At 42.1% G+C, this 21,244-nt stretch overlaps 1 protein-coding gene across 2 annotated transcripts in view; it reads right to left on the reverse strand.

Moving 5' to 3' along the window:
* Window positions 1–3,764: 3,764 nt before the first annotated feature.
* RSBN1 (round spermatid basic protein 1) overlaps window positions 3,765–21,244 on the reverse strand; it is a 59,848-nt gene continuing 42,368 nt past the window's right edge. For both annotated transcript variants that reach the window (XM_074977903.1, XM_074977902.1), the window contains exons 5-7: window positions 11,075–11,242; window positions 9,489–9,597; window positions 3,765–7,979 (exon numbers count right to left, since the gene is read on the reverse strand). In XM_074977903.1, coding sequence (XP_074834004.1) covers window positions 7,512–7,979; window positions 9,489–9,597; window positions 11,075–11,242 — 745 coding nt within the window. In that variant the 3' untranslated portion in view covers window positions 3,765–7,511. The remainder of the gene's footprint in view (window positions 7,980–9,488; window positions 9,598–11,074; window positions 11,243–21,244) is intronic.

Genomic DNA, 21,244 nt, shown 5'->3' on the forward strand with positions numbered 1-21,244 from the left:
ACAGGCTGGGAACCAACTGGCTAAACAGTTCTGCACAAAAGGACCTGGTGATTACCTTGGATGGGAAACTGTATATGAGCCAATGCTGTGCCCTTATAGCCAAGAAATCTAACCGCATACTGGGGTGCATTAGTAGGAGCATTGCAAGTGATTGTACCCCTTTATTCAGCACTGGTGAGACCGCATCAGGAATACTGCATACAATTTTGGGTCCCCCACCCATTACAGAAATGGTATAGATGCACTGGGGGTAGTCCAGTGCAGGGCAATAAAAATGATTAGGGGGACAGAGCATATGATTTAAGAAGAGAGGCTGAGAGATTTAGCCTTATTTAATCTACACAAGAAAAGAGGGGGTGGAGTGTTGATAGCAGCCTTCAACTACCTGAGGGGGTTCCAAAGAGGATGGAGAGTGGCTATTTTCAGTGGTGACAGATGACAGTACAAGGAGCAATGGTCTCAAGTAGCAGTGGGGGAAGTCTATGTTGCCTTCCTTAGGGGTCTTTTAAGTCCTGGCTTGACAAAGCCCTGGCTGTGATGATTTAACTGGGATTGGTCCTGCTTTCAGAAGGGGGTTAGACTCAATGACCTGAGATCTTCTCCAATCCTATGACTATAAATAACAGCGTATACCCACCAAGCTATCCCCGCTGATCTTTCTGAATGCATGCACATCTGAAGTTACGCTATCTCATGAATATCTTACTAGTCTAGATGAAATTCTGTGATGTGCCAACAGAAATTGCCCTCTTAACTTTGTATGCCTTACCATGGACATTAGAGAACAGACTGTGACACATTTAATTTACATGCAGATATGCTGTTTTGCCATATATAAATAACACCATGAGTGAATAGCGGCTATTTCACAGAACGTAGTAGAGACAGTGTTCTACAGGTTTTACCTACTGTTGTAGTGGCCATTCAGTGTAAGCAGACTAAAGATCAGCAGCAGCCATGCATGTGCAGATGCAATAATTTCCTCCACTTTGAAATATTGACTCAGCATCAGTTCACATTTTTTGCATTACATTTTTACAAACATTAACTAAAATATCCAAGGAGAAGCAGGACCTCCTGTGGAGAGAGATGTACTGTTACACAGTGTTCAAACTGAAGTAGACTAGAAAGGAATTGGGATAAATCCATTGTAGGGCTCTGGGGAGTTTTCCAAAAATGCAATTTGGTGCAGTTATGGTGCATTCTAAAGCCAGACATTGTCTCCCAATACTTTGAAAGAATAAGAGATCATTATCATTGTCGTCATCCCTGGCAGGGATGGTCTGCAATATTTGGATACAGGAAAAGGAATTCTGGCAGAGGCTCCATTAACTTAAAAATCAAACCTTGCAGAGGTTTTAGTTCCATTAGCCTATGTCTACACTTGCACCTGTCTTCGGAGGGGGCATGGTAATCATCCTGATCGGAGAATACTAATGAAGTGCTGCGGTGAATAAGACATAGCCTTAGAATTGTTGGCACCTTTCCCGGATTGCCATTTTAAGCAACACACCACAACAGTAGTTTCTCCTTCTCCCCTCCTAACTAAAAGATCCAGTGATGGCAGGCTTTAGTTTTCTACCTTTTCAATAGGGTATGGAGTTAAACATTTTACAATAGTCACTAATTTTGTTTGCTTTGAACTGGCTTAGATTTTGTTTTTTCTGGACTACTAGAGGATTTTAACAGCCCCATTCTAAGAATACAATGTTACATGTAGCCAGCATTTACCAGACAGTAGGGAGATACCCCTAAATTTCTTTTATCCTTTAATAATATGTCTGACTAGAACATGTAGCTGAAGGGGCCATTTCCCCATCACGTACAAAGTGATGTCCATCCACAAGCCATCACGTTTCTCTGGTTTAAAAGCCAAATCTTAGGGTTCTTTGTTTATCTGTACTTACAGCATGCTACAAAGTGATCCCAGTGAAACACAAGCTAACCTCAGGAGATGAAAAAGGAAGGTGATAGGAGGTCTTGGGGACAAAATCAACCTCAGATATTACCAGCCTCATTGATCTTTGAAGAAAGCATTCAGAGGTACCTAGAAGAGAAGATAATTTTGTAGTCTAAACTTTTGCCATTGATCACAAGACACGAGTAATTGCTATTAATTTAAAGAAGTTTTAAATAACGAGAGTGACTGAAGTAAAGGATGAAATCAGGTTTATTAAAAAAATACTTTACAGGGAAAAATCTATGCATTCCATTGTACTATTTTACAAAGAAATAGCTTAACAGTTTGACACACTTGTACAGTCAGCTACTGAAAGAAATACACGGGTGAAAGGATTATTCACACAGAGGTTCTGTTTACACTACACATTATAAAAACCTCTTTAAAACTTTCCTGTTAAATGTCAATAAATATACTAGGGTCGCACAAAGCAAACAGTCTTCCAGGCAATTGTATGTGTCCTCTCTATGCAAAGAACTGAGATAAATTAAAACCCACAGAAAATATATTAGCTGCCAATCAAATTAAAATCACAAAATCATATAAGAAATCTCTTTACATGTTGTACAAAGAAATTAGAAATATAAGTATTTCTTTAGACAGTTGAAGAGTACTATAATAATACTAACTCTTCAGCTACATGTGCTATTTGATCATAACAATTATATCTATGAATGGAAGGCCATAATGTTTAGAAATCTTTCAGATCAACACAAGTTATTTTACAGTACAAGCTGTCAGGTGAAAAAAGGTGCCTTTTCATTGGCTGAAGACAATATTCCTCCCACACCTCATGCGCTTTTGAAAAGAAAAAAACAATATGGCTACGTACACTTAGCATTTATAACAATAAATGTAAAGTGCTTATCGCCCAGTAAAATTCAAGCATGTGAATGGCAGAATGAGTAAAATGAAGGACTTGAGTTTGTATTTATCATACAGCTCTGACAAACTAGAAATATGTGAAAACACTGGGAATGAGTACTCCATGTAGGAAAACAGTTGACAATTTAACATTTTTTCTGTATGGCAAAAAGTACAGATTACATATCCCCATGGAACACTTCAGTGAGTGTTCCATCTTGGAAGAGAACTTTTCAACACTAGAGAATTGAGCTATTAGAATACTATAGAATTATATAACTATAGAGCTACAGAATACATTTCAAACAGGTCAAGTTTCTGCAGAGAAAGAACTAGGACATTCAAGGAAGAGGAAAATGATATAATTATTTGACGTGTCTCATATTTAGAGACCCTATTTGGCTAAGTATTCTCTGGCACAGTGTAGCCATTCACTTTTTTCCCAATTTACCATTTTCTTTGGGGCCTAATAATGGAATTGTAGGTTGTGATTAAAATGGTAAGCTAAGCCCAGGTTTCCACCTTTGAGCTAGTTATGCTTTTTAGTACCATGTCCCTGGACTACTGCTGTTAAAAATCTTACTTGCTTTCAAGGCAAGAGCATATTCCACATTTCAGTTCCAGACTTAACCAAATTCATAGGCCATGTCTACACTAGCCAAAAACTTCGAAATAGCCATGCAAATGGCCATTTCAAAGTTTACTAATTAAGCGCTGAAATACATATTCAGCGACCCATTAGCATGCGGGCGGCTGTGGCACTTCGAAATCAACGCAGCTCGCCCAGACGCGTCTCCTTTTCAAAAGGACCCTGCCTACTTCGAAGTCCCCTTATTCCTATGAGCAGATGGGAATAAGGGGACTTCAAAGTAGGTGGGGTCCTTTCGAAAAGGAGCCCTGTCTGGGTGAGCTGCGTCAATGTCAAAGTGCTGCAGCCACCTGCATGCTAATGAGGCGCTGAATATGTATTTCAGCGCTTCATTAGTAAACTTCCAAATGGCCATTTGCATGGCCATTTTGAAGTTTTTGGCTAGTATAGACATGGCCATAGGGTTCTAAAGGATGGGAAAGGTCTTCAGTTATGCTAAAATGACTGATCCCCACCAAAGTCAATGGAATTATTGTAAATTACACCAGCTGACCTGATGTATCAATAAATTCTAGAGGAGCATAATAATCAAAATGTGATAAGGACTGTTCTGAAATTAATGACCTCCTTATGTATCGCTCTGTTTCATCATAACCATAAATACTCAGTCCACTGACAGTTGTTGAGACAACAAGATAATCCTGCCAATTGAATTTAAGGTATTCTTGCATAGGCATTAAAATATCACTGAATTTAATGAGCTATCTTCTTTAATTTTGGAGAAATTACAGTCAATCTGAAATTACCTCTTTCCACCAATTACTTGCATATACTTTACTCTTAAGAATAGCCAAATATTTGACTTGCCCAATATTATACTGGAAAGATTAATTTATCCAGGAGGAAGGAGGCAGCTGCCCCAGGGGCCAAAGATTTAAAAGGGCCTGGGGCTCCTGGCACCTGCCACTGTAACAGCAGCAATGGCAGTGGCTAGAGCCCCAGGCTCTTTAAATTACCAGTGGAGCCCCAAGCAGTGCTGAAGATCTAGCTGCAGAAGGCTAGCCCCCGACCCCACCCCTTCTGTCTGAGGTCCCACTCATTTCCAGTGGCCCAGAGCCAGTCCCCAGCCACCCTTGTCCAGGGCCTGGTGAAGTATGTCAGCCACCCTAAAGGTCTCCATCTGTCACTCAATTTCCTCACAAAGCATAGCATGTAACATCTGTATTTTTCATATTTGTTATTCAGTAAGCCATTTGTAGTGCCTCCCATTTTAGAATACTCCATATCTGAAGGTATTACTCCAACTGGAATTCACTGATTTCAGAATTACAAATGTAGTGTAATGGCCAATGGATTTAGCCATTAATGTAAGGAGCAATACTTTTCATATCTATATTTAGAGGAGATCTGGATTTGGAACCAAGTTTGGAAGAAGTGTGGTAATTTTGGACTTTATACATGTTTCAAAAGTTGCATTAGTATTTTATTAAATAGCAAAATTTGTAGAGGGAAAATCAGGAAATCAGCTGTAATAAAGTTGTGTGTCATAAAATTTTATTGGAAACAAAAATCTGCTCATCTGTACCTCCGTCCTACAAATAATAATAAAAAAATAGCAACATCATCTAAATCATTCTGTGTCTAATTTGTAATGAAGAGGAGGATATCAACTTGACCTTAGGTTTTGAGCCAGGAATCTAAGTGAGTAAAAGAAAAGTATGGTACAGTGGAAAAAGGCATTCAATCCACAGAACTGAAAGAGAGAAGCATTTTCTTGATAGTTTGGAAAGAAGAGATTATTTCACACAAGAAAGCTGTTTTGAAAGCAGTATCAAGCATTCAGCTAGTCTACTGTATGCAATATTTTAAAAGCATGCTGTTTAATATAGTTTACAGAGAGATACTTCCAATACACCTTTACAAATTAGGTCTCTCTTTTCATTCTATTTCAAGCTCTAGAGGAAAATAGGACATGGTTTCATCTTAAATTGTGACCTTTTAGCCTAAATATGCTTGTTGTTTGCATGTTAACATATATGGGGAGAAGTGATTTTATAAAGGGATGAACAACTGTTCTTTCAAATATAAGGTCTTTGAAGATACCTCAATTCCTGAGTGATTTATCCACAGTGCTGACTGTCAAGGGACAATCACCTTATTAGTTAGCAATGATCTGGAGATCATGATACCATCTTCGACATGGCCAATGAATAGCACATGAGAGAAGGGAAATGATACTTGGAAGACAAGTGGAGCAAGTTAAAAAAGAAAGGGAAAATAATACTAATGTGATATTAACCAATGTGAAAATGAAAGAGGCAATGAAACCAATATTGCCTGTGAAGAATTTTACTTTGCACAACCCATTAAAGCTCTATAAAATTCTTCTCAAGAAAAAAGTGGGGAAAATGCCAGAGAACAGAGAGCCTGTTTCTGAACCACCTTTGATAATCTAGAATTTTTGCTAAAATTAAATTATACCCCTGCATGAATCATATTACTTTTCATAAAAGCGTTCCATTCTAACACCTTATTTACACAGATTACTAAACAAGTCACCACCACTTCAATCTGTAAATTAATCTGAAATATTTTCTAATGTGCCTTCATTTTTGTACTGAAGACAATACGTACATATACATACATAAGGAGTAATACAAATTCTAACTAATCACTGCAGTATTTTCTGATTATTTTGCTATCAGTTTAAAATTGTGACCTCTATACTGAGGTGCTAAGATGCATATAAGTCTACACAAAACAATATTGCACAAAGTAATATTTATAATAACAGATTAACATATTTCAGAACCTTTTTAAAGAGAAGATTCATAATTGATATTTAAAAGATGCACCCAGAATGAATACAACAGCATCTTTTCTTTTCCTTATTCTAATACAGTGTTAGAAATCTCTTTTCTACCCCAATGAGAATTAGAACAATGACGTTGTCTTGGGACAACTTCAGTGGCACCAAAATCAAGTTTGTATCCTGGGTGTGCGTGGGAACTTTTCTTTCTGATTACTAGGAAAGACAGTTGTTATATATTTGGTGAGTGAAAGTCAAATACAGATCACACAAACATTCAGAAATATCGTAAGAGTATAATAAGAACTATATCAGCAGATGACGCTAAAAGTACTAGCTTGTGTCACAGATTTTGCAAACACAGCACCAGGGTACCCAAGAGCTACAAGTGGAAACAGCCACCCAATTCTATAATATTTTATTTTGAAATGGTAAAACAGAACTTCAGAGAATAAGGACAACCAATATAAGTCAGTTTTCACCAACACAACTCTATTAGATTAAGTGCATCAGTACCAGGGAAGATGTTTTCCATCAGATGCTTATTGTGAATTTATCAAAACAAGCTGCAAAGACTGTAAGTATTTTAATGCTTTAAAGTGCTCAGACAAGAATGCAGTTACCTCCATGAGACATAGTCATGTGTTCAGAGAAGATGTACTTGGGAAGAAAAATCCTCACAGCAAACATTACAAGAAGTACTGTGGAAAGTGTTATCAGTGATTACATTTCAACAGGGTAGGATGTTATATTTCACCTTTCTGTGAACTGTTTAATAATTAAAAAATCTATACATCTAGTAATTTGAGTCTCTACCAGGAATTGAAGAACAGACACACCGTAACATCACTGGTCATCAAAAGTGCTGTGCTTTCTCTTTGATTTTAGCAACTACAATCAGATGGGAGAGTCTTCTACAGAAGCTATCTTTTTATGGTGAAGTCTAAAAAAATGAAGTAGGGGGATGGATTTACCAAGATAGTTCAATGGTTTTGAGCTCCTGGAGGAATTCCATTCTGATTCTGATGAGGAGATATTGAATTATTACCTCATTAATAGAACAGAAAGAAGTGGTAGACCACTATTACATGCTCTACTATGGGAGTAAAATACAACTTGAACTTTGCATAATCTGTGTAAAAAAGATATGCTTGACATTTTGGAATGTCACCTTTCTTTGTAGAATTATAGGCAAGATTTCTCCAATAAAACATAAGTAAGTTATAAAACTATAACTTCACATCAAAATTTTAAAAATTTTTTAAAAAATGTGTTTTACTATGTACATATCACACAAAAGAGTTTGTGTGACCCTGTGGGTTATGTCGCTGATCAGTTTCTAGTTTAAAAACTGGAAGAGGCTGGGCCACCTGATCTGGTTTCAGAACAAGTCCCGATAATGATGAAATTGAGGAGGGGGGTGGTGTCCCCGTTATAAGCTGCATTTCTACACCTGGTTCCTCAGACTCTGTTTTTACACTCACACATGGGGGTTCACCTTCTGACTCTGTCTTTTCAGGGATATTACTGTTCATGTTTGAATTGTTTTCTGAATTTTGAGACGATTCCCCTGCAGGATGATACTGTTTGAGCCTTATATGCCAGGCTAAGCTGCAGACCGCTGACACTGTTTTGAACTGATGAATGACATTTCTAGGGATGAAGTAGATGTCATTGTCACACAGCTGGATTCTAGCATAGCGAATGCCTTCCCGTCTCATTTGGTTTAGCTTGGCTTCATCCACCCATTGAACACACTGAAGAGAAGAAAGGAGAAAGTTACTGCTAAATTGTCTGCAGGATCCAAAACTGGGTATCCAGTTAGACTGAAGAGTACACTCTCAGTTCAGCAGCCCATTTAATTGTGACTTCTCTCTACAGAATATGCTTTAGTTAAGGAGCTACTTGGGGAAAGAACAGACTTTTAATATTTCATTATGAAGACTGTGCACACCTCTGCAATGACACACAATGACCCCATTGCTACAGCATTATGGGATCACAGGCAGATTTTAAAACAAGAATTAGAGCTTCAGGAAGAAGCTTTTGACCTGGCATTAACATACAAAGCTGAGTGTGGTTGTCTTCCTAACACCAGATAGAAGGGGCTTTCGAAAACGGGGGGCGGGTCCTTTCGGAAGGTCCCATCTCCACAGGCGACAGGCGATTCGAAAAGCCGCACTTTTGAATCGCCATGCCTGCAATTATGCTAATGAGGCACTACATATTCATTGCAGCGCCTCATTAGCATCTTTCAAACCTGCTCATTAACATGCCCCTTCCAAAAGGAAGGGGCTCATGTAGACACAGGGTATGAGACCAAATCTTTAGTTCCATATCGGGAGGGGTGTAGGAGGGGGGAAGAGGCACAGTAAATCCTTACCCAATTTAGAATGATTTCTGTAGCACATTCCAGACCCCAGTCCTTGCACAGTATGATTGTCTTGCAAGAAACCAGCTACTCAAGCAGTTCCAGTGTTTTGTGGTGCCAGACAGACGTGGTTTATGCCAGAAGGGCCGTGTCGACACTAGCCCCAAACTTCGAAATGGCCACGCAAATGGCCATTTCAAAGTTTACTAATGAAGTGCTGAAATGCATATTCAGCGTCTCATTGGCATGCGGGTGGCCGCGGCGCTTCGAAATTGACGTGGCTGGCCCCGACGGGGCTCCTTTTCGAAACGACCCCACCTAGTTCGAAGTCCCCTTATTCCTATGAGGAGATAGGAATAAGGGGACTTCGAAGTAGGCGGGGTCCTTTCGAAAAGGAGCCCCGTTGGGGCGAGCCACGTCAACTTTGAAGCACCACGGCCGCCCGCATTCTAATGAGGCGCTGAATATGCATTTCAGCACTTCATTAGTAGACTTCGAAATGGCCATTTGCGTGGCCATTTCGAAGTTTGGGGCTAGTGTAGACACGGCCAAGGAGTGTGAAGCAAGCAAGGGGAATGGCAAAGCAAACTATGTGAAATTCCTATAACGCATATTCAAGACTTCTTAGTTCTCTGTCTCATGAAGGAACTTCGTGATACTTCATCATGCTAGGATAAAAATACATGACCCTCGTGGTCACCCTCCCACCACAATAAGAACTAGACATAAATAGCTCTAGCACCAAAAAGATGAGGACCATACATGAGACACCCACTAGATCTACTTCTATTTTAAACTTCTGAATAACACTTTACAACAAAAAACATAAATGCGCTGCTTTTGAAGCAGCTTCCAAAACGCTGGAAATAAATTGCAACTACGGAACACTCTGTACCTGTGACACTGGAGGCTCATGCAAGTCTAACTGAAGTCTCTGTACCACATCCGTGAAGTCTTCAGCATGGAAGCAAACCACATCTTTGGTTATTCGAGGTTGGACACTCCTAAAGATGAAGATTGTTGAGTTTTAAAGAATTTGTGGTTACAGCTCTGGAAAGCAAGAGTTCCCATAAAGAAAATATCTATTATGTAGTTTGCTATTGGCTAATGAGCCTCTCAGCATCACAATTAGTATGATAACTTTATGCATATTCTTTAGAATTCACAGGGCCTACCTCATGTCCTGAAATGCTTCACTTTATCTCTGACTTGAACTCTACATAACGAGACTATACTAGGACTCCAAGAGACAGTCACTTCCAAACTCTGCTACAGACTTCCAATCTGACTTCTGAGGTGACTCTCTCAAATCTCTTGTTTTATAATTTGGCTAATGTCTGTATTTTAAACAAATAGCGGAAAGAAAATTCCAGCTACTATGGTGATGGGGACTATATAAGTAGACACTGGTTGCTGAATGGATCTATAGCATGGGGCAAGTACTGGCCCTGATTATTTTAATCTTGGACAATATACTATTGTTGATGACACTGTTCCTGCTGTCCAATTTCTACTGTAATTGCGAAGACAACACTGCCAACTCAAAGCTTGTGATTTCTTCTAGTATTGTACACTGTAAACTAATACTGTATTTGCTGTATTTGTATTTACTTACACTATACTGTACTTATGGAAAACGTTCCTAAAATTTACTTATGGTTAAAATGTCAGTTATTCAAGAGTTACGGGTGATATGAAAGAGTTTACAGTAAACCCTCACAATACGCGCAATCAAGTTGTGCATGTCTTGGGTTAACATGACTGCCTCCCCGACAGGAGCAGAAAATGGAAGATCAGGCTGCCACCCCAACAGCAGTAGTTTCCCAGTCCCTGGAGTGGTGGGGAGCTGGGAACCAGGCAGCAGTCTGGCTTCTGGCTCGCTTCTGCTTGCCAAGAGAGCTGGGAAATTGAGCAGGGCAGTAGCCCTGGTTAGTTTCCTGGCTCCAAGCAGTGGAGGGCAGCCAGGAGCCAGGCTGCCCTTGGTTCCCAGCTCCCCTCCACCAGCTGGAGCCAGGAAACTGATCAAGGCTGCTGCCCTGTTCAGATCAGTTTCCTCTCTCTGCACACAGAGGGGAGCCCAGAGCCAGGCTGCTGCCTGGTTCTCAACTCCCTGCCTTTTGTGGGACCTGGGAAACTGACCAGCTGGTCAGTTTCCCAGGTCCCACAAGTGGCAGAGAGACAGGAACCAGGGTGTTCCCTGGTTCCCCCTTCTCTGCCATTTTGGGAGTCAGGAAACTGACTAACCCCGCTGGGCTGGTCAGTTTCCCAGCAGAGCTGGGAACCAGGCAGCAGCCTGGTTCCTGTCTCCCGACAACTTGCACGAAAATTCGAGTTATGCAGGGGTTGCAGAAACACACAAGTCCTTTGATATTAAACAATTTATACAGTCAACATTTCATATTTGCTCCTTTTTATAAAGGAAGTCAGCCTCAAATCCAAATTAATTCAAGTCACAAATTCACGCAATTCACTCTCACTTACCATTCACCAAACTGTACAGCCTTCAGCACTCCTACAGCAGCTGTACTTTGCCAATCAAACCCCTGTCCTACATGATCAGCATGGGCTCTTGTTCGGTCTTCAAAGAGAACTTCACGGGGCTCACTGGTCCGAGGTAGGTACTGAAGGTTTTTTATTTCATTCATTGATCTATGAAGTGGGGTGAAGAGAGGAGGAAAAAGAATGTACCGGACTACTCAGAGATGAGAGGAATGGTACAGCTGTGCTATCTGTGCATGTATTAAGATAATTTTGAAGAAAAATCACGAGTGTCTTGTAGCATTCAAAATCCAAGACCAAAATGATGCCTTTGCTTTTTTTTTTTTTTTTTTTTAAGTATTATGTATCAAATTGGTATTAAAATATTTCAGTACAGTTAGTGCTGCATATTTGTCACAGCATTTTTAAATCATAAAGTCATAGAGCAGTCATGGTAAATTAATAAAGAGTCATGGGTATAGTGACTGCTCTGAGATTTTTGATGAAATAGACCCCTGCCAAATAAAGAAGCATCAACCACCTCTAGCAGCATCCTCTAGCCAAAAACTGCAACCCTAATCCCAGCCCAGTGCCAAACAAAGGCCTGGGTCAGGAAGATGGGACTGAAGAATGAGCCCACCCTGCTCTTATCCCAAGCAGCAGCAATTCCTGTATGTCTCAGGGCTGGGTCCTAGAACAGAGAGGGAGCCTGTTCATCAACTCAAGTCTGTGTTTTGGCGACTCCTGTGCACTGTAGGTCTGAGCTTCCCTCCTGGTTCTCAGCACTGCCACCTGGTTGCAGAGCCACTTTGGTTTGGGCCATCATAGAGGGATGGCTGGAGCAAACCTGAACGGTTCTGTAATCCTACGTAGCTGATTGCAATGCCTGGAGCTGGGACCCAAGCCCAACCCTGCAGGACATAAGTTGCTAGAATGGGGTGAATCACAGACATAAAAAAAATTACCAACAAACAGGAAAATCATACTACAAGTGACTTTTGTCCTGCTGTCGCAAACCTGCAGCCCTAAGTACTCTAGATAGATTTAATCCAAACTGTGGAAGAGAAAATAATTAAAAAGGACATTAGGTATACTATACATTTGAAAACATGAACTCTTTAGTTAACCTCTGAACAGTCACATTCATGGGATATTTTATTATCCTTTGAACGACAAGAATTGCAATATACTTAAAAATTCAATTTAAAATACAGACTCTTAAAAATTAAGTTATCTAGAGAGAATATATTGGATTTTCTCCTTAAAGCTGTGATGAAAACATGAACTAAATTATATGTCTACTCAAGACTGGTTGCAGAAAATATTCTTCAGAAAAACTGAAGGGAACTTTGCCTCTTGGATGTCAAGCAGATGTAAGGAGATTGATTTTACTCAGAACTTCAGAAATTACAAATTTGAAAATTAAAACAAAAAGCAATTTAAACAAAATTAACATTACTAACAATGCCTTTACACAGCAGAGTTACATTGTCTTAACATAGCCTTCCATCCTCTAAAGGCCAACAATACTTAAAATTGTCCATCTGGAGTTCAGCTCTGTAGTCCACCAAAGTCTTAGTCAAAAAACAATCATGGGCAAGAGTGCTTTTAAAGATTCACAATCAAAGTTTCTTTATTTTTAAGATGACGGAAAATGTTACCCTTCATTTTGCGATTAGGAATGTAAAATCCTGTTTAATCAGTTAACCGGTTAAACAGTAAGTTTAACTGGTTAACCAGTTAAACACCAGAGCCTGCTCTGGCCTGGCTGAAATGCCTCTGCCCACAGCGCTCCCAGGCCTATTGTGGATGAGGGCTGCTCGTCCTGCCAGGCTGGAGCAGCCACTACCCATGGTGGCCATAGAACTGCTCTAGCCCCTACCAGTTAACCTTTAACTTCCCTATTTGCCACCCAGTTACCAAAAAATGATATTATTTTGTACTTGCTGGTGTCAGCATGGGTGCACATATATTTGTCATTTGTCATAAAAGTGAAGGGAAATCGTAAGTCGTATGATACTGTGACATTACTGTATTTTAAAATGAACTTGAGAACCAATGTTGCAACCACTGTCCTAGGTTTGCACCAAATCTTGTTCCATGTGGGCCAAGTGAGGTATGTAATGAAAGCTGGTGATTCACTGAATCTGTTTATGCTGCTTATATGTTTGAATAATGTTTATATGAAAAGATTGTCTCTGTGTTTGTATTAGAAATGTTACTTTCTGGGAGATCACAACAGGAGGCGTGGAACCAGGTAAAGCACAGTTAACTCCAATCCACATCTCAGGAATTTAGCTGTGGAAGTGTAGTCTTGAAGGCTGCCAGTGGCAGAATACACAAACAAGGACAGAGACAGGTGACCTGCTCATGTGATTCTTCGGTTGGAATGTGCTCCCAGACAGGGAGGAAGAATGGATTTCCCTCTCACAGGCAAGGGTATAAAGGGGACCATGAGCCTTCTCCATTTTGTTTCCATTCTTCAATCTTCCATCTTCAGCTCAAAGTCCTCAGTCCAGATCATCGCTTCAGGAACACCTCTGCTATGAACCGAGCCCGGAAGGATCACTAACCCATCCTAACAAAGGATGTCCTCCAAAGACTGACAAGACAGTAGCCTATTCCACCTGCTGCAGCCTGCGTCAAGAACTTTGTGAATGATGTATGTAATTAGACACTTTTAACAGTTATTATTTTCACCCTACTCTTTCTTTTATTAATAAACCTTGAGATTCTAGATTCTAAAAGATTAGCACAGTGTGCTATTTTGGGTAAATTCTAAGTATGTATTGACGTGGGAATGTGGCTGATCTTTTGGCACTGGAAGAACCTGTATGGATTTGGTGAGATTGGTTTATATAACCTCTCATCTGTGTAAAGAGGAATACTGGTTGTGGCATAACTGGAGTAGCTGGAAAGCTGGAGTGGCTAACAGAATTGCTTGTGTGACTTCTTTCTGGCTAGAGCTGCAGCACAGGTACTCTTTGTGTCTGATCTGGTGTGCATTATAGCAGAGGAACCCCAATCTTGAGCAGTATGTAACCTGGTTTTAAGCAGTTTGCCTTGGTTTGGTTCTCTCAGTTGTGCCTAGGGAAGTCTCTTCTATTACAGGTGCCCTGAAATAGAAATCCTTTTAAAATATTGGAATATTGTACTGAGCTTTGTGATTTAGATATAGTGGAATACAAATCCAGAAAACAGACCTTACAAAAGAAACATTTCAAAGAAAGCAGCTGAGGAGACTTACGTACTTAAGAGAATACTCCTGTGGAACACAGTATTTCTTAAGAAGACAAACAGTACCAAGACTTCTTAAAGGTTTGGCATTAGAACGAGCTTTAAATATAGCCTGGGGGCTTCTGCACTGTGCTAGAGAAAAACACCAAATACTAGCTTTTTCAAAGACAGAAGAAGAAAGTAGACAACAGAGGATGGATCTCTTACGGCTTGTGCACACTAGCTCCCTACTTCGAAGGGAGCATGATTAGTAGGGTGTTGGGAGTTTATTAATGAAGTGCTGCAGTGCATATGAGGAGTAAAGGGACTTCGAAGTTGCCCAGGTACTTAGAAGTACCAGGGGGTGAGCCGTGGCTGGACATGAGCAGGCACTTCAGAGTTGCCACAGCTGGGAATTTGCTTAATGAAGTGCTGCATATGCACCGCAGCACTTCATTAATAAATTTGCAACACCCTCTTTACCATGCTCCCTTCAAAGTAGGGAGCTAGTGTAGACAAGCCCTTAATGACTGCCTGTTCTGTTCATTTCCTCTGAAGCACCTGGCATTAGGGATATTAAAGGTTTACTGGTTACAGTAAGGGCCCCACAGTAAGGAAGTTGCTCTAGCCCTGCAGGGCCGCCACAGGCATGGGTGCTCCAGCCATACCAAAGTAGTCCCATCTGCAGCAACCCTGAGGGAGAATGGTGGCTGGGGAGGCCACTCCAGCCGAGCTGGAGTGACTCCCCGTCACAGACAGGCTGCTTTGGCCATCTGCAGTGCCCTCACCCATGGTCCACCTGGGGCAGGTGGCTGCAGACACTGACAAACAATTGGCTGTAAGTAGCCCTGTTTTAAGCAATCATGCCTGGAGAAACCTCCTATAATACAGCAGCATAGTCATCCTGGATCCAGAGAACCAGGTTAACTACATTTTGGATCACAACCACATGCTATTCTAAATTTTAACTTTGGGTTTGAGAGTTTTGTTTATTAAAACGCAGTTGCAATGAGTCAGCAACAGAGTGAGGGCCTTAACAGCGAAGACCTGAAAGGTTTGGTCTCTGAAAAAGGAACCACGTTTAAAAAGAAAGCAACCAACGAGGAACTGAGGATCTTGCTAATAAACAGGGACAACAGGAGGGAGTGCAGCCCTTACCTAATTCTAGAGACCCTGCAGAAGTAGTTACAATGAAAAAACCAAAAAGAAAATTAGATTTGCATTATCAGGCCTTCAGTTAAAGGAAAAACAAGGAAGTGCTGCACTAGAGAAGAGAGGAAGCCAAAAGAAATAACAAATTGGAAAAAGAAGCCCATGCAAGGGAGACAGAACCCTATGCAAGACTTCTGGAGCAAATGGCTGCTGAAGAAAAAGCCAGGCAAGCTCAGGACAGATCTAAGCAGTTACAGAAAAAAGCTACTCAACTGCAGCTACGACTGTTGGAGAAGCAGCAGAAATTTCAGTGCCCTGGAAGTCCACCCCCTCTGGACAACAGAAATTGGGGAAAAAATGTGCCTCATTTACAGGGATAATGAGACTATAAAGGAATTTTTGTCTACTTTTGAACACCTCTGCAGTGTGGACTAAGTCTCAGAGGAGCAATAAATGCTCGTCCTGCTGACCAGATTGACTGGAAAAGCTAGAGAGGTATTTAGTGAATTAAGGGAACAAAAAGCTTTGGATTATGAATGTGTTAATAGTGCTGTATTGAGGCAATTCAGAATCACCCCTAAATCATTCAGAGTTAAATTAGAAAGTTTAGAATATCTACTGAATGCACCTATGTGGAAAGTGCTAATAAGCTCATGGGATTTGTTAAAAAATGGGTTATGGTGGCAAAAGCAGACAGGAGTTTTGAGAAACTGTTGGAGTTAATCACTATTGAGCAATTTTTAGACATTGTTCCTAGCCATGTTAGGTTAGCTGTGTGAGACAGAGAACCTGAGGCAGTCCCATGAGCTGCAGAGTCTGCGGTATACCCAGAATACGGCTAGAGAAGGGTAGCAAGGGTAGTCCCTATTCACTGCAATCTTAGGAGAAAGGGCTTAGAAGTTGGACTAGCCCCCTTCCCCAAGAAAAGCTCATGAACAGTGAAATTTCTACTCCGAGGGAAAACAGGTGGTCTGTCATGTGTCAAGGACACCTGGACATATCAAACTAGGGTGTCTAAATGTAAAAATAGGTCACTGAACCCAGTTAAGTACCAATTCTGTTTATTCTAAACACACAGCTGAACCCCACAGAGTCCAGTGCTGGTGCCCTGTCTGCAAACGCTGTGTCTGTTGTCTCTGCAGGGCTTGACCTTAAAATTTGTATTAGGGGGAAACATGAAAGCCATAATGCAGAGTTTATTAGTGGTGCTGAAATGAATGAAATAGCATCTGAGGTATGCAGAAATACTGCAGGAGAGATTACTCTCGTTAAAGCCAGGCTTGTTAAGCAGGATTATTTGCCAGAAGAAAGCCTGACTGTTATGGTGACAGTTAAGGAGCTGAAAACTGAGAAAACAGATTAGTGTCTGTGTAAACGCAAATTACTTGACTAACGAGCCAACTGGCATTCCCATGGTCATTGTGAGAAAAGAAGGCACACTCATCCAGCAAAGAAGATCAGGGCAAAGAGGGAAAAAAATTGATTTTGCAAAGGGAAGCCATGGGTTAACCCTAAAATGCCAGAACCCCAGTGGCATTGAGCCAAAAATGTGCCTCACCAGAAGAGATGCATGAACACTTGAAATGGTTTTGTTCTTCTTACTGCTGGCAACTGTTGTAACTAATGTGCTGCTGCAAGAAAAAAATGTACAGTGTGCATAATATTTTGGAAAGACCCTGGAACCTGTTAAAAATTAATTTAGTTGTGGAGGTGTAGCCCAGAAGGCTGGCAATGGCAGAACACCCAAAAAGGACATGGACAGGTGATCTACTTGTGTAAGAGGCTCCATTTTGGAGGTGCTTTCACATGGTGGGGAACTGTCGATTTCCCTCCACATGGGCAAGGGTACAAAGGAGACCCTGAGGATCCTCCATTTTGTCTTCAGTCGTCGATGCAGCTTGCCACATCTCTGCTATGAACTGAGCCAGGAAGGATCGCTGGCCCATCCTAACAAAGGATGCACTCCAGAGACTTTTAAGAAAGCAGCAATTCCACTGCTGCAGCAAGTCTGCATCAAGAACTTTGTAGAAGAGGTATGTAATTTGATTGCATTAATAATTTTACTCCACTCTATTCTTTATTTCTTTTTATTAATAACCCTTTAGATTTTAGATCCTAAAGGATTGTCACAGTGTACTCGTTTGAGTAAGATCTAAGTACATATTGACCTGGGGATGTGGCTGGTCCTTCAGGCCTGGAAGAACCTGTTTGGATTTGGTGAGATTGGTTTTTCTAATTTCTCATCTGCATAAGGAGGGATACTGGTTGTGGCACAAGGGAAGCTGGAGTGTCTGAGGAAATTGCTTGTGTGACTTTTTGCTGGCCAGACTGGAAGCTGAAGTGCTCTTGGTGACAGGTGTGGTGTCCCTTGTAGTGGAGGACCACCCCCCCCCCCAGTCTTGGGCTATAAGTAGTCTTGTTTTAAGCAATTTGCCCTTTATATGGCTGTAGTGATTCGCGTGGTACACTGGGAAACTCTAGATTAATACCAGCTACCTGGAACAGAGACATGCCAAGAGGTGGTACGATGAGCTGACATGGAAGAGACAGAGAAGCCCAGGACAGCTGTGCAAGGCTGACATAAGCTACAGGAGCCCCAGGGGACACACTCAAGCCAAGTGAACCTGCTGACCCTCACCTTCAGCTGCAGCTCTTGAGCAACCCAATCCAGAATGTGGCTCTCCCACCCGCACAGCCCAAACCCTGTACTCCACCAGCCAGAGTTAAAATCAATTTATTAATGAGTCAGGGACACCCCATCTAGAAAAGGGCATTGCTGTTACACATTGGGCACATTGCTGGTGGTCATCACCAGAGGGAGGGAGCTGCTGGAAGTCATGCAGCATTTCTGTATCACAAAGTTTAACCTTCAGTGGACATCCAGGCTGAGAAATAAGCCAATCAGAAAAAAAGAGATGGAATCATACTTTCACTTTGCCCAGAAGTGGCAGAAAGCATCTCACTACCAGAGGTAATGCCGCTAGATATTCCAAATAGGGCAGTCTGGAAAAGATTTGGCTCCAGGCGACATATTTTATGCAGCTTCCTGTACTTTTTCTGCCTGCAGTTAAACCAACAGTCTGCAGTCAAGAGACAGCTGGTATCTGTTGTACCATGTAATACATCCGACTATTGGTCACGAGTTAAGAATGGACTGATGTGAGAAACGTTGTCCGTCTCCTGTTTTATAGGTCACAACTAAGATAAATACGGCAAAAACAGCCCCGCAACCGTCCAACTGCTACCAAAACCTGTCCCTTCTCTGAAAAGACCTGCGGCTCCAGAATCGGGCTGATTAGCCATCAACTGACTCACAAATAGGACAGTGACATGAAGGCATCCTTCTCGTTATTGAGTGACCGTCATGTTACGACTATTAACTACTGTCTAATAATTCCTGCACTGGCAACCAATGTTTACCATAGGCAGGATAAAATATTTTCAAGATGTGCTCCCCTCACTGGGCCAAAAGTGGATGCAGCAATCTGTGTGATGAAGCAACAGGCTGTGAAGCACATTTGCTCAAATAGAAAAATCAAAATTAAGTGGCCAGGAGCCCCCAGGAAAGGAGACATGATGGCGAAGCGGATCTAAGGTGAGAACCGGGAAGGGAGCTGAAAGAAAGCCAGACTGAACAGTGAATCTACTGAGCCGCCCACAGGGCGGGGCTGCACACATGCAGCAGGACGAGAGAGCTGCTGGAAGTGAGGCCGCTTTTGTGTATCACATAGTTTAACCTTCAGTGGACAGCTGGCTGAAAAATGAGCGTATCAGAAAACGGCCAAAGTCACAGAAACAGAGTTTAGTTTTGACCAGAATTGGCAGAAATCATCTAAATGCAAGAGGCAGTGCAGCCATGTATGCCAAATACAGTAAACTCTTTCCTCTCCACCAAAAGCAGTCCTGCTGCACCATAAAGGCAAACAGTATAATTTATTAGGTGATTCCCTTTCACAGGAAAGACCCACTTCTTCAGATCTTTCACATCTGTCAGCCCTGGGACTGGGAGTCACGTATTCTGGAGTACAGAGAGGTATGCCTAGCAGTGCGTAACACAAAAAAAACCCAAGACTATCTATTAAGAAACAAAGAAAAATGCACGCAGAGCACTTTACTCACCAACCACAGTAGTATTGTGCACTGTATACTTATGCTGTGGTTACTTTCACTAAGCTGTATTTTTGGAAAGCCTAAGTAAAATGTACTTATGGTTAAAATGCCAGTTATCTGAGGGCTCTGGATGACAGAATGCCAGATATGAAAGTGTTTACCGTAGTGCAGCTTTGGGCAGTTCGGGAAATATTTAGCTCCAGGCGATGTATTTTTATGGAGCTTCCTGTACTTTTTTCTGCCTGCACTTAAACCAACAGTCTGCACTCAAAAGACAGCTGGTATCTGTTGTACCATGTAATACATCTGACTATTGGTCACGAGTTGACTGATGAGAAAAAAGTTTTCTGTCTGCTGTTTTACAGGTTACGACTATAAGCTACTGTCTAATGCTCCCTTCACAGGCAACCGATGTTTATCCTAACCATGAGAAAACATTTTCAGGATGTGTTCTGCTCACTGGGCCAAGGCTGCATGCAGCAATCTGCTGTGAAGCAGTTGCTCCCATGCAGAACCCACAAAAAAAGTGGCCAGTGGCTCCCAGGAAAGGAGTCCTGCACGATGCAATAGATGCCAGGGGAGAAACAAACAGTGAGATGCAGGAAAGCAAGACTGAAGACTGCCTTGTGGAAGCCAACAGCTGTGGGTCATCAGCAAGCAGCCCTGCCTTTCACAGTGCTTGGGCCTTGCGGAACCCAGCAGCTGTGGGTCCTTAGCAATCAGCTCTGCCTTTCACAGAGTTTGATCACTATCTCTGCATGAGCTGCAACTCGAGGTGCTCCTCTCCTGGAGTCCAGTGACTTAGGTGCACAAACTGTTTCTTGGACAATTGTCAGGTACCTGCTGAGCACCATAAGCAGCAGCCTGGAGAGCCCTCATACCTGGGGGGAGGCAGAAGGTAAGCATCTCCTGTTTCACGCACAGGCCCTTAGCTAGGAGGTGGGGAGCTGGGTTTGCCTGACCTGAGTGGAACTGGTCCTTTTTCAAGTGAGCCTCCTGAATGTGCTGGTGCAGGTGGTTCTTCATGTCTTTAATGAAACATTAACTGGGCCATGGAGAACCTAGGAACCACGCTCTGGCCCAGCATTTAGGGCCCTAAGCTAGCCCAGCCCAGGGAGAGTTAGGTTCACCCACCTGGTGCCTTCTGTTTGCCCAGAAGGGCTTTAAGCAGCATTCTCCTACGTGGCAGTTGAATGGCCTAACTGCAGGGCCTGGAGGTGTTCTGCAGTGGGGCTCCCTCAGCCTCTCCTGGGGAAGCCAACCCTTGTAATTAACTGGAAATTGGGCCCAAGGAAAGCTAAGCTTAGGGAGCTCTCTGTAGGCTAGAGGTCAGCCCACAGCCTTGGCTGTCAGCAGCCCTGCTTCAGGCTCTCCCTCCCTCTGCCTGCTAAGGAGGGGGCACGTGAGCTGCAGTTGCTTTCCTGCTGCAGCGGTGCTCCTCTGTTGCCGAAATCTTAATTGGGCAAAGCTTTGGGCCAAGGAGCCTCCTGCAGCACAGGGGTGTGTGGGCTCAGCTGGGCTGTGGGCAACAGCAGATTGAGCCTCTCTGTTACAACGGAGGCACATGGATGTAACTGAGAACTGTCCTGGCTCGCCTGTTGCAGTGGTTCAGCTTCAGTTAGGCTAAAGAACTAGCTCAGCCTCCGTTGGGGTGTGGCTAGGGTCAGTTCTTGGGGTGGCAGAGCTGGAGCCTCC

Source organism: Carettochelys insculpta, chromosome 26 (genome assembly GCF_033958435.1).
Source record: "Carettochelys insculpta isolate YL-2023 chromosome 26, ASM3395843v1, whole genome shotgun sequence".
In the NCBI taxonomy this organism is placed as follows: domain Eukaryota; kingdom Metazoa; phylum Chordata; order Testudines; family Carettochelyidae; genus Carettochelys; species Carettochelys insculpta.